At 32.5% G+C, this 13,220-nt stretch overlaps 1 protein-coding gene across 2 annotated transcripts; it reads left to right on the forward strand.

The window, feature by feature from the left end:
• Positions 1-824: 824 nt before the first annotated feature.
• Positions 825-13,069, forward strand: LOC142982946 (longitudinals lacking protein-like). Of its 2 annotated transcripts, none has more exons than XM_076129701.1 (5): positions 825-1,055; positions 1,205-1,317; positions 2,268-2,354; positions 5,840-5,986; positions 9,792-13,069. In XM_076129701.1, exons 2-5 carry the CDS (start codon positions 1,222-1,224, stop codon positions 9,846-9,848), a joined length of 387 nt encoding a protein of 128 aa, XP_075985816.1. In that variant the 5' UTR covers positions 825-1,055; positions 1,205-1,221; the 3' UTR covers positions 9,849-13,069. The 2 variants fall into 2 exon arrangements, with proteins under 2 accessions (XP_075985816.1, XP_075985815.1); XM_076129700.1 differs by having other exon boundaries at positions 825-1,021.
• The last annotated feature ends 151 nt before the right edge of the window (positions 13,070-13,220 follow it).

Below are 13,220 nucleotides of genomic sequence, written 5' to 3' on the forward strand. Positions count from 1 at the left end.
GCAAAATACTTAAAAAATGTCACGAAATTGTGGCTAGATGGCACTAAAACCAGCTAAGCAAAAATGGTACCGCTACTCACCAACAGATGACATTACAAGCGAGTCTGATAGAATAAATGCATCGGCTGCAGTTTCTTTTTAATGATTTCTAATTATGAAAAAAATATATTGCATTAAAAAAAGGTACCCATAGAATATTAACTAATATTAATAAATATTTAACCTACAAAAAAATAATAGGTTTTTAAAGCGTCAAAAAGTAAAAAATGCAAACTGTTTTCATAATGAATGAACGCATCTCAACGTTTCCGTACGAATGAACGACGATAGCCAATGAATGTCTGGGGATACCATATTTAACAATATTCCTTTGCAAATGGGAATTTAAAAAAAAAACTATTGTAATTCATTAAAGATGAAACATCTTCTCGTGACTTGTTATATCATTTCATCAGCACACCTAATCCCATTAAGAGTATTTTATTGTCGAATTGTTTCGGTAGTGAGATGTCTTTTGAGATTTATTTAGTTATTTATCAAGAAACACAAAAGAGAACCTTATACATTTTAGAAACAACTTAGAAAATTTTCCATAGAATTTTTGAGTACCTACTAGATTCCTTAACGTGACAATATATGTATTTTATTTTGGAGATCAGCTTATTTTAAAAACGTATTATATCACAATAGTAAGCAAAATTCTCACTAAGCAAAAGATAGAAAACATGAGACTACTTACATGCTCTCATAACTTAAAAAAAAAAATAGAAATATTGTGGTAGTTTGGTTAGAATGGGTAGATATTAACACAGAGTTGGCAACCCCAACTAGGTGAATGAAGGAATTTTAAGAAATAGAAAGAAGTCGCTAATTTATGCGAGACAGCGTCTTTATTTTGAGATTTCAATTGCTTAACTTTTAGTGATAGTTTCGAAATAATACGCAGTGCCCTTGTATATCAATCTAAGTTGGTTTGCGGGGACCAAATTTGAAAATAATTATTGTAACCAAGTGTTAGTAGGTAAGCATCATTTCTATTGCAACTAGTGACGTAGGTAAACTATAATATAATAAAGTGCACTATTATAATATGAAGGTTTTATCTAAAAGTGTGATTAGAATGTCGTTGTCGTGTATCAATCAATTGTAATTACTGTTCGCGGGGGTTTTGTATGCGTTAAAACAGATTATTTGTGTATTGCAGTGAAATAAATTGCCGAAATGGGTGATCAACAATTCTTCCTCAAATGGAATGACTTCCAGACAAATATGGTGACATCTTTCAGGCACCTGAGAGATGAGAAGAGCTTCACAGACGTGAGTACGAGGAAATAATTATATTTTGTGTACAAACAAGTAATTATAACCTAGAGGTTTGTTTGTGGTACGTATGTTGGCGTCCCGCGAGTGTCGGGGACCCTCGTACATGCCTTGTGTGCAATTACTAGTGTAATGTGGACAGACATCAAGGACATATGTGTTAAAAGTAATTTCCTATGATTCTGCAATTGTCTGAAGATGAATTTGTGCTGTAAACAATGATTGTGTGTGTGCTGTGTTATTTTGTTACATGATTTTGTATTCTGTCTTACACTAAGTCTCTTCTGTATACTTAGTGTCATTTGTCGGTTTATGCATGAAAGACAACTCTATAATTTGGTGTGCTAGTAATTATCTCTATGTCTCTAAAGCAAACTCATTGGGTATCAAAAATGTATGCTGTATAAGTGATGTATTTCTTACTTACCTTTTCACTGAATAAAATCATATTGGTTTAGTTACTATCCTACTGTTACTACAGATATGATGATAAAGTATCAGTGCAGACATACTGTTGAACAAAAATCAACATAGTTAACTCCACTATTCAAAAATTTAGAAAGTTTAAGACTTTAAATAAAATTAGTGTTAACTAAACATTATGATCCTAAGTTAGTAGTAACCTACAGTTCTAATTCAATTAAACTTTATATAGCTTACATATAAATTTCTCTAAAATCTTTCATTGCATTGCTAAATTACATAAGAAATTGCTTCAACAACGTTTCTATAAACTCATGGCTGACTGGCTAGCCCCCAGTTTCTAAGTACATTTAGCGGTAGTTTACCTATTCAATAACGTTTTTATATATGAGTTAAAACACTATTGAATAGATAAACTACCGCTAAATGTACCTCAGAAACCAGGAATAAGTTACAACTGTATTTAAGAAATTGTTACAATTTTTTTCTTGTATGTATGTGTTTAATAAAGGTGTATTTTCCAGGTGACACTAGCGTGTGAAGGACAGACATGTAAAGCACACAAAATGGTCCTGTCTGCATGTAGTCCCTACTTTAAAAGCTTATTAGAGGTAAGTCAATTTTCCATCTTGCTTATTTTTATTTTTAAACTACATTTTCTTATTTTTGAATTACAAGTGAAGTCTGTTAGTCATGAAGACTGGTGTATGATGAAACATCTAAAGTATTGAATGAACCTATTAACCCCCGGCTTCTGAGGTACATTTAGCGGTAGTTTATCTATTCAATAGTGGGAAAACTCATATAAAGAAAACACTATTGAATAGATAAACTACTGCTAAATGTACTCAGAAACCAGGGGAACGTGAATTTTAATTTTGCCATAGACTAATTATTAAGTTGTGTAAAGTACTTTACAAGCTTTTTTTATTGGTTCTTTTCATAAGTTTGGAATAATCATAATAAAAGTTTGCTACATAATAATTAAGATCAACATTGAACAGCTTGCGTCAAAAAATACTTTGCAATAACCTAAATAAAAGTTATTTTTAAAATTATAAAAAAAAATTGGTTACAAAAAATTGTGTAAAAGTAATTAACGGAAGTTATTTTTGGATAATAAGTGAATATAATTTCAAGTATCAGAGGTCGTGCGTTTGCCTATAATTAGGCTCGCTAGATTAGATAATAGTGGTCTGAATGTCAAGTGTTGCTGTGGATAAATTATTAAATAATATATTACAACATTTGCATAATCTTTAACTAACTTTTGCCTCTGATCTTGTCTGTAAAAACAAGTGTGTTTAAGAACTTTTAGGTATGCAAACTTTCATCACAATGTTTTTACTAAACTGAAAATATATAAAAATTACTTTAATATACATACATAACTGCTCCTGTATGACAAGATGTATAGATGTCAATAAAGCCAAGAAAAGTTTGCATACCAAGAGGCATTCTATGGTCATTGCCAATGCCTATGAGAACAAGTTTAGACCACTTGGCTAACATACCTATCAAATAAAAAAAAATATTTCCCAATATTAACGTCATTTTCTTAAGTTGTTGTATAGGTGATATCTTATTTCTTTCTAGAATCTAAACTGTACAGTACCTTATACATAACTAAAGATTGTTCTTCTATAAGAATGTTAGAGAACACAAACAAACATGAAATTCATCTTTTAAATTATGTATAAGTAATAGATATTCACAAAAGATTATATTTTATGTATAACAAGTATATTTGCGTAGACTTAACATAACATTGGATGATGTCACTTTCTAAGTATTGCACTACATTATAAGTCTATATGTATACTACTTATAACAGAAAATATTTATTTCAAAAACAAAAAAAATATGAAAAATATTTGATCTGCAATCATTTTGTATAAATAGTAAGTGGACATCTTAAGTAAGTGTGTTTTTCCCATGCGATAGTGTACCTGGTGTAATAGTTACATTGGTTGCTAAATAATCATGTTGCATTAGGTGTCGTGGGTTCGATTCTCACGCCTTACGAATTTCTATTTGTACTGTTAAGTAATACTTCGTTTTTCGTGTTCAATAATGTAAATAAAATCGTTTCTTTGATAAACCGGCCTTGAACCTAAGTCTGGACTAAGATTTTGTATTACTAATCAGATTTCAAAAAATATTTTGTGTATGACTGTCATTCATAGCAAATTTTCTAATATCACCTGCAAAAGCCTTTAGATAAACATAACTTCAAGTTATCCTGTGGTACAGATTTGTGTAAAATCAAGTTGCGTACATAAATTAATCGTAAATCAAATTTTGTGTTCGATTCCCACCTTAAACAAACATTTGTCTGATCCACAAATAGCTGTTTCGGGTCTAGTTGTATATTTTAAAAAGTTACCGCGACGCATTAGTATTTTTTAGTGCGGGAGTAGTCTGTAAAAGCAAGAAAATTGTTCTAGCCATTTAAAAAATATCATCCATAGATTAGCTATTAAAAAAATATCATCCATAGAATGCACCGCATCCTCGTGGAAACGACAAAAGCAATATTGAAAGTATATAATTTCATAAAATATCAATATTACGAATAGAAGGTGTAAACATTGGCAGGATGTTGTACTAAACTCATAGCAACACGACACTCGTATGCACATGCTAATTACCTTTTGACACTATTGCATAGTTGCAACTGTTTCACTTACCTATGCAATACGCACATATTTTTATAGGTAGAATATTATTTGTTAAATAATAAGTAGGCAAGAAGGGTTTTCATTACCTTACCAATTGTAATTTCAATACACGAATGCACTAAGAGATTTGGTTGATCATGGATCGATAAAAAGAGCTTTTGCGCGGTGTTCTGAGAAAATCATAACTTTAAGATGATATTACGCCACTGCTGGGAAAGTACCGCCTTCCAGAATAGAAAAGCAGTCTGATTGGGAACATTGCATTCCAATAGTATCTGTTGAAGATCTTTCAGGCATACAAGCTTTTTTCATGGGTTTTTCGCAGGTTTAAAAAGTGGCCTTCCAAAGTCATTAGTGTGTTGTCTAAGCTTTAAGTTGCATGGAACGCTAATGCTTACACTTTTCAGCGATCATTGCTTTACAAAACACAAAATTATACACCAAAGATATGTTTTTTTGTACATAGCAAATGGTGCAATAGTCGCATGATCATCACATAAATCATTCCCCAACGATACGCTTAAACAACTCCTTAAACTGTCTCGTTACTTCTTTATGATGATATATTTCACTGCAACCATATCCTTCCTCAATAAATAAGAATAAAGTAAATAAAAGGTACAGCCAGACACTGGGCGACCTTGAGAACAAAACTGTACCTGCGTATTGTAACGTTTTGAATTTTGCCACAGATTTTCACCAATATTATAGTTGCGCAGACAATTTAAGCAGTCTGAAATTGTATGACGCATAGGGTTTTCCTTCGCGAAACAAATATTTGATTTGTGTGGGAATCGAACCGCAGACACGCGGATGCGATCGTAACCGTTGCGCTGAACGCGCCATTAAATTTAACTGCTTGGAGATAGTTGTAATAATATTCAGTAAATACTCAGCTGTCCCTTTAGGGTTTTTTCGCGTTTCGTTCTATAAAAAGTTACTTGTAGTCTTACATTAAGTTACATTAAGTGTAGTACACTTAAAGTAGTTTTTGGTTATGGAAAGATTTTTAAATCTACACCATTTCTACGATATTCCCCTTCAAAAACAAAATGTGTAACTTATAATTGTGTTCTGCAGTTTCATTTGTGTAGTAGTGATTACTCCATTCTCTAATATAACCAACAACCTGCTATCGAATGTTCATACACACAAAAAGATTTTTCCAAATCCGACGAGTAAAAAGAAATTCGCCTGTTCAAACAAAACAGTCTTCAAGCTATCTTATATTAGTAAATATTAATCAAGAACACCCGTGACTTAAACGTAACCTGATGTGAAGTAGGTACCTACTTAATGCAAACTTATGAGGGTAGATCGAAAAAGATAAATCGGAATTCATTATGTAGGTCTTAAATCTAATAGAGGCATAGATAATGCAATCACTTCTCATCGCTAACACTTTGTTATTCCAGGAGAACCCATCGAAGCACCCGATAATAATCCTGAAGGACGTGTCGTACCTTCACCTGCAAGCGATCTTGGAGTTCATGTACGCGGGCGAGGTGAACGTGTCCCAGGAACAGCTGCCTGCCTTCCTCAAGACTGCGGCCAGGCTTAAGGTACCTTATAACTAACTATATCAACCTTCCGGGCCACGTCAAAGGCCTTCGGGTGGCCTGAACAACTTTGACACTAGGTTGAGCACTAACCATACGATAAGAAGATCAACCTTCCAACTATGTAGGAGTCGGCTTCCAGACTCACAGCTGAATACCAGAGTTTTACATGGAGCGACTGCCTAACCGACCTCCACAATCCAGTTGCCTGGGTTATAACACGATATCTTTCGGTAAGACTGGTTGTCAGACTATCCTTTCTTCCAACTATGTTGGAGTCGGCTTCCAGTCTCACCGGATGCAGCTGAATACCAGTGTTTTACATGGAGCGACTGCCTATCGGACCTCCACAACCCAGTTACCTGGGTTATAACTTTCAAGACACCTCTTAACTAACTGATTGATCGTTATCTCTGAACCGATAAAGTCAAAGTCAAAGTCAAATATTCTTTATTTCATAAACTTTAACAAGTATTTGAAATCGTCAAAATATTTTTTTATCTACCACCGTTTCGGAAAAGCTGTTGCTCGTGAGAAGAAACGGCAAGAAACTCACGGCTTGCTCTTTTTAAATGTCAATATTTCCAAATTAATAACAATGTCATAATATTGAAATATAACAAATAATAACAATGTCATAATAATTAATAACAATGTCATAATATCAAATTGAAATACATTATTTTGAAATAGACTTGGTAGAAGCAGCACAGTCCCAAGCTTTGTTATCATCTAAATAATCTTTAATAGTATAATATCCCTTACGACATAAATTACTTTTAACTAATAACTTAAATTTATTGAGACTTAAATTTTGAATTTCACTCGGGATTTTATTGTAGAATCGCACACACTGACCTCTGAAGGATTTATTAATTTTTTGGAGCCTAGTGACTGGGATAACAAGTTTGTCTTTATTGCGTGTATTTATATTGTGCATGTCACTCTTTTTTTAAAAAGGGCGATATTTTTATGTACATAAATTAAGTTTTCATAAATATATTGACTTGCCACTGTCATTATATTTATTTCCTTGAATTTTTCCCTTAGTGAATGTCTACTTCCTAAATTATAAATTGCACGAATAGCCCTTTTCTGCAGCACAAAGATGGTTTGGGTGTCGGCAGCATTACCCCAGAGTAGAATTCCATAAGACATGACACTATGGAAGTAACTGAAGTAGACTAACCTAGCTGTTTCAATGTCAGTAAGTTGACGAATTTTTCTGACCGCGTAGGCTGCAGAACTAAGTCTATTCGCCAATTGTGATATATGAGATCCCCACTGTAACTTACAATCAATTGTAATGCCTAAAAATTTAGCATTATCCACAAGGTCCAACACATCTTCCTTCATCTTTACTGCTGTTTTCACTGGTTTGACATTAGGTGTTACAAATTTTATACATTTAGTTTTTTGCTCGTTTAAAAGCAAATTGTTAACATCAAACCAGTGTACCACCTTTGAGATAGCAATGTTCACGTCGTCAAATGTGGTTTGTTGTCGTTTAAGTTTAAACAATAATGAAGTGTCATCTGCGAACAGTACTATCTCGTGATATAACCCGATATCCCGATGATTAAGACATGATATCGAAAGGTCGAAAGTTCGAAGCCCGCCTATTGTTTTATTCATTACTGGTGAGGATAAATGATTGTTTGTAATTTGTAATGAGCCGTTTTCTACCTTCAGATATTATTTTTATTTAAAATCTGGAGATTATTCCTAGAATAAAATCATCACTAGAGAAAACTAACCTTAACTAAGATATTGATTAATTTATTTGCAACTACATAGATAAGATAGAGCCATTTTTCTATAGAAGCTTTCTAAATACATTATTTAATCAAATCGAGGATGCTTATTACCTAACCATTAAAACGCGTAATGGGCATTATATATTATGTTTTTGAAACTATTCAGATAATTTTATCATTTGGTATATTTCCGTCACATTTTCCTCATTGTCGAATGTTTTGTGTTTAATGTTCGAACTAAACGAAATCATAATAAATTTGATAATACTTCCATATTTCTTGTGTAGCGGAAATCTTTTACAAACAAACGCAAAGTATAATCAGACAAGAAACTAATAAGTTTCAATACCACAATTACTTTTTCTATTAGATATCAGGCGATACCTTTAAAAAATTGTCAAAGCGTGCCTAAAGTGCGCCATATTCTAAATCTCTCTGATTAAAAAAGAAATTAATATTTAGCAATTTTTACTTTTAATTTACTTTATTAGTTATTATTTTTTAAAATGTATTTAACAAAAATACTTAAATATAAATATAATTAAAATAAGGCATCATAAAATATCTCCGCATCGCCGTCCTCGGGTAACGTGCCCAGAAGACTGGCAGCATTGCCACGTTGAATGGCAATACTTATTCTTCGTCCTCTATAAGAATATAGAGAATCATATCTTACTAGATTAAATACGGTATCTTAAAAATACTGTTAGGTATGTGTGCAAAATTCTCATTCAACAATTTAAATGTTCATGTAAACTTTACGCTTATTTATCACACTATGGCCTGTGACCCCAAACAGGTTTGAACAGTTGCGTGTTATGATTTTTTTCTTACATTTAACAAAAATATTGATTCTGTTGTTCGTATTGAGGTCATTGTAAAATGCATGTCTATTGATTTCCTTACTGTAGGCTATTTTAAACTGTCCACTTAGACGAAAATAGAAGGGGGTTTGGTATCAATCGATAGTGCTGAAATATACAGTGTTTTAGCCTTACAGACTGCTCGCGGTAAAGTGCCTAGAGTTTGTAAAGTAAAGAAGAAGATAGTTCTTGCAATATTTTATGAAAATCCATTCTATAGCTTATGCAAACATCTAATGTAGGATTCAAAAGGAAATAAAGCATATAAGTTCTATAGGGAGGTCGTAACAATGACGTTCGTTGGTCTCCGCCAATTGGCCATATAATATTATTTTAGGGATGGCATGAATTTCAAAATTTTAAGCATGTCTCGGGTATAGTGTGGCAGTGATGATTTTTTCGGTCTGACTGAAATATTAGTTTGGTGTTACATAGCTTTATTGAAATTTATATGAGAAAATTGTTGACAAGTTTGTCCAAGTAATGTGCCTACTAAAAACGCATTCGAATTCATATTACATCTTAACAAGACTGAAAATACCGTACTACGCGAAATAGTACCAATATTATTCTTCAGAAAACGGTACTACCACGTAAATAAAATACACTTGTATGTATAATGTATGAACGTGTATGGAAAGTGATCGTGAGATGTCCAAGTGATTGATGTATGACATGTATGTATAAGACAATTGATGCACAAACAACCGTGTTGTTTTATATTGCTATTGTTACAATGTTGTTGCATTTGATGAGATTAGATCATACATCTAGATTTTGTGCCCATATGTATTGTAACTATTAAGTGATATCTTGATGTAAATATATTTTGAGAAGTTGAGTTTTTGAGACCTCATATTATGTCTCACTTTGGAAAAAAATGTGTAATAATATGTATGTGCCTAGTGACTGTATTAAACTTTAAGGTTTGTTTATTTTATATTATTGAGCATTGAGAACTACACACTATTAATTTATTCGGATCTGAGAAACTCAGTCCGCTCGCGCTGAGCCGACAGATATTAACGTAATCCACAATAAGTTTGATTGTACGTTTTACGGTTAAAGTTCAGTAAAAGAAACTTAATTGTTAGTCAAATATGTGCCCTCAATGAATTGATATTTCAAAATACATTGCCTCAGGACATCAAAGATATTTTATTAATTTTCACCATTGTTATGTTCCAGGTGAAGGGTCTAGCCGAGCCGCCGCCACAGATGCCCAGCATCAAGCGGGAAGGCTAGCCCAGCAGTGCGCAAGTGCCCTAAAGACTTTAGTGAACATATGTATCAGAAACACCAATGTAACATTACCTTTACACTTATTATTATACTGTTCATTCTGTTATATATACTAACTTACATCAATCAACCTAGCCTTTCTTCCAACTATGTTGGAGTCGGCTTCCAGTCTCACCCGATGCAGCTGAATACCAGTATTTTACATGGAACGACTGTTTATCCAACCACCACAACCCAGTACCTGGGTTATAACACGATACTCCTCGTTAAGACGTTGTCAGACTTGCAAGCTACTGACTACTGGCAACGACTGTCAAATATATTTGAAAGTGGCACTCCGGTCCTACAATTTACCGCGCCTTCTGATACTCGACGGAACTCGATATGTAACCCATCTACAGTCTGTTGTTACATAAGGCATATACATTTTTTCAAAATAAAATAGGTCGCTACACTCGCTACAAAGTAATTATTTGTTCAAAACTTATCTGAATTTACAATTTCGTAATCCGAATTTCATTATACAGGAATACAGAAGTGTATTAAAAACATTATACATAACTAAGCACTTCTATTTTAAACAAGATATGTATAGTTATATAACAGAATGAACAGTATATAAATATATAACAGTTAAAAGTAACCCCCTAAACCCGCACATTAGTACTACATTGTCGGCCAGTGGTGTCAACACAAAATATATATTTAACAATAAAAAATCTATATATAAATACTTAATAAAAACAGGCTGTGTGTACTAGCTATAGTCAAATAAAAACATATTTTTCTCACAAAACGGAACCAAGTCTTTTTAGCCAGATTTTTTTTTATTGACATCATTGGTCATAGATCTTATTCGTTTTTTTTTAATGTCTTGCGTTGTGCACAGCTTATATCTCACACTTGGAACTGGGTTTAACCAGGATCTCACGTGATGTGTGTTTTATTGTAATAAGTATGAAAGAAATCAAAATGTAGTGTTCAGAATGTGGAGTTTTCTTTTTCTCATATATTGTGGTACTTATATTAGTGTGCTTTGGCAAATCGTGTGTTAGTAGCAACTTAAATCTTATTAAAAACTATAATTTCACTATGAAACCATAAAAATTATATCTTATGATCGTTTATCTTTGCTAAATAAGTATTGATATCAGATAGAATTTTGTCAGTTGTGTTCTATAACTGTCACTTTATCCATCAAATAGGTTATTTCATATTTGTCCATAAGCTAGCCTTTAGTATGATATACATTCTTATGCCCGATACCCCCAACGCGATTTGCCACAGCACTTCGTAATTCATTTTCCATGATTTCATATAAGTATGGTATGGTGGCATTATTTATTCTTGGCTCGCCTCCTGCCTTGCTCCGTAAGTTACCTAACGACCAAAGTTTAACTAGATTTTAATATCAACTACCCCCTTCTACTATATGTCCAATGGGGCGGAGGAATAGCCACCCCTATATCTTATAATAGATTTATAATAAACTTAACAGATGCCGCTTAAGTTTTCTTTTAAAAACTTGTTTATGAGCCTCGTGTCTTGTATCTAAGCGTACATATGAGGCATAGATTGATCATGTTTCATTTACCTTAGCTTGCAAAGACCAAGATGATGAAGATTTTGACCAAGATGTACTGAACTGATACCGTATAATATCATTACTTCTCGCATGTTATGACAATGTAGACAAAAGATATAAATATATCTGCTTTGACAACATGTATTTTTGAATGTCTTCAATTCTGAAACACGTGCATAACATACATAATTAAGTGAATACGCAATCCACATTCAGGCGAATTGATTATCCTGTAAAATCAGGAAAAAACTAGATATCTGTTTTCCCCTCGCTCATTGGACAGACATAAACTAAGAATGAAACATATGCTACCATACCAATGCCTTCATAGTTAATCCACATTACCGATGGTTGCCTTACAGTTGCAACACACTGCAATATGGATTTATTACCTTAAAACTACACTTCACACTTATACTCGAAATAAATCATCACTTTTATCGCAAGTGACGATTATTTTTATAGTGAAATATTTATCACAAAAGGTATTAAAAATCTGTATTGCAGTAAGCAACATTGCTTATAGAGATATTAGGTGTTTGTTGATATTAATTTCATGTATAAAATACACCATAATATCCCATAATATTACGCTAGTATGAACGTTTATGTAATATCCGCGCTTCTTATTTACGCTTCGATAATTCCTTATGAATGTACGAATGTGTTATATATTTTGCACGTTGCATACAATAAGTATGTGTAGTTTTTGAAAAACAATGCAATCCATTGAGTGTCTAGTACAAAAGAATGTTCGAATGGTGAAATTTACTTTTTTCTTGAATAAATATCATGAAAAATTTGTCTTACAACTTGACACAAAATAAACTCGCGGCCATTTTTTTGTTGTGACAAAATTGCGCGCCAAATTGTGCTTGGTTGATGAAATGACCAATGTGCTTTGTCTTGTGTTAAATTGTAAATGCTTTGAATAAGTTTCTTTGTCGTTTTTTATAATGAAATAGGTGCAATTTTATCTTTTACGGGACGTTTCGAAATATTGTTGCAAAGTGATTACTTATCATCACTGCAAGTGCAGACGTGACAAGAACTTTAATTATTCATTTATAAACTAATCAAACAATGCAGGAAAGCAATTTTTTTCTGGAATATTTTTGTTTTTGTGATCAGTGTGATCATTTTGGTTATTGCATTAAATATGCTTTAAAATTGTATTGTAACAATATTTCCCGAACGCACCGTTTCAATAACTTATAGCATAAGTATAAAGGTTTTCATATAGATTCTTTTAGTTAAGAATTCAGCACAATATATAGATTTCTGGCATTTTTATTTCACGCGTTTACAAATGAAATGTTATGTGATATTGATGCAGTTGAACACAGACTTGATATTAACACATGTGATTTTAATATAATAAATATTAATAATATAACTGTATCATTATCACATTATAATAAAGGCATTTCTAAGTGCACTGCCTAGTAACTACTTCTATCTACCCCCTCTTTTACAGATAACCTCAATTTAATCGTTAGTCGAATGTTGTAAAAATGTAAATCTGATATTTTTAGACAGAGTTAACGGTATGTGCTGAATAATCACGTGGTAACTAGTTGTAATGATTGAAATTATGAAAGATTTGTAATTTTAGATAATACAGATTAATTAAAATATTTGTTGTGTTTTATTTTTGTGTATGATTACCATTGTTTAGTAACGGTCCAAAAGTTAGCCTTGAAGTGATATGGAATTGGAACCCGTGACCTATTGAGATATATAACAGCTTTGCTTAAAAAAGTTGACGGATGTCAGGTTATGAAATAAAC

The sequence above is a fragment of the Anticarsia gemmatalis genome, chromosome 22 (genome assembly GCF_050436995.1).
Source record: "Anticarsia gemmatalis isolate Benzon Research Colony breed Stoneville strain chromosome 22, ilAntGemm2 primary, whole genome shotgun sequence".
NCBI classification, from domain to species: domain Eukaryota; kingdom Metazoa; phylum Arthropoda; class Insecta; order Lepidoptera; family Erebidae; genus Anticarsia; species Anticarsia gemmatalis.

Excerpts from the sequence above, each read along its gene's own strand:
- LOC142982946 (XM_076129701.1), top strand. The coding sequence starts at position 1,222 with ATGGGTGATCAACAATTCTTCCTCAAATGGAATGACTTCCAGACAAAT. Across the intron at positions 1,318-2,267 it reads ATGAGAAGAGCTTCACAGAC|GTGACACTAGCGTGTGAAGG; the intron begins GTGAGTACGAGG and ends TGTATTTTCCAG. Across the intron at positions 2,355-5,839 it reads ACTTTAAAAGCTTATTAGAG|GAGAACCCATCGAAGCACCC; the intron begins GTAAGTCAATTT and ends TTGTTATTCCAG.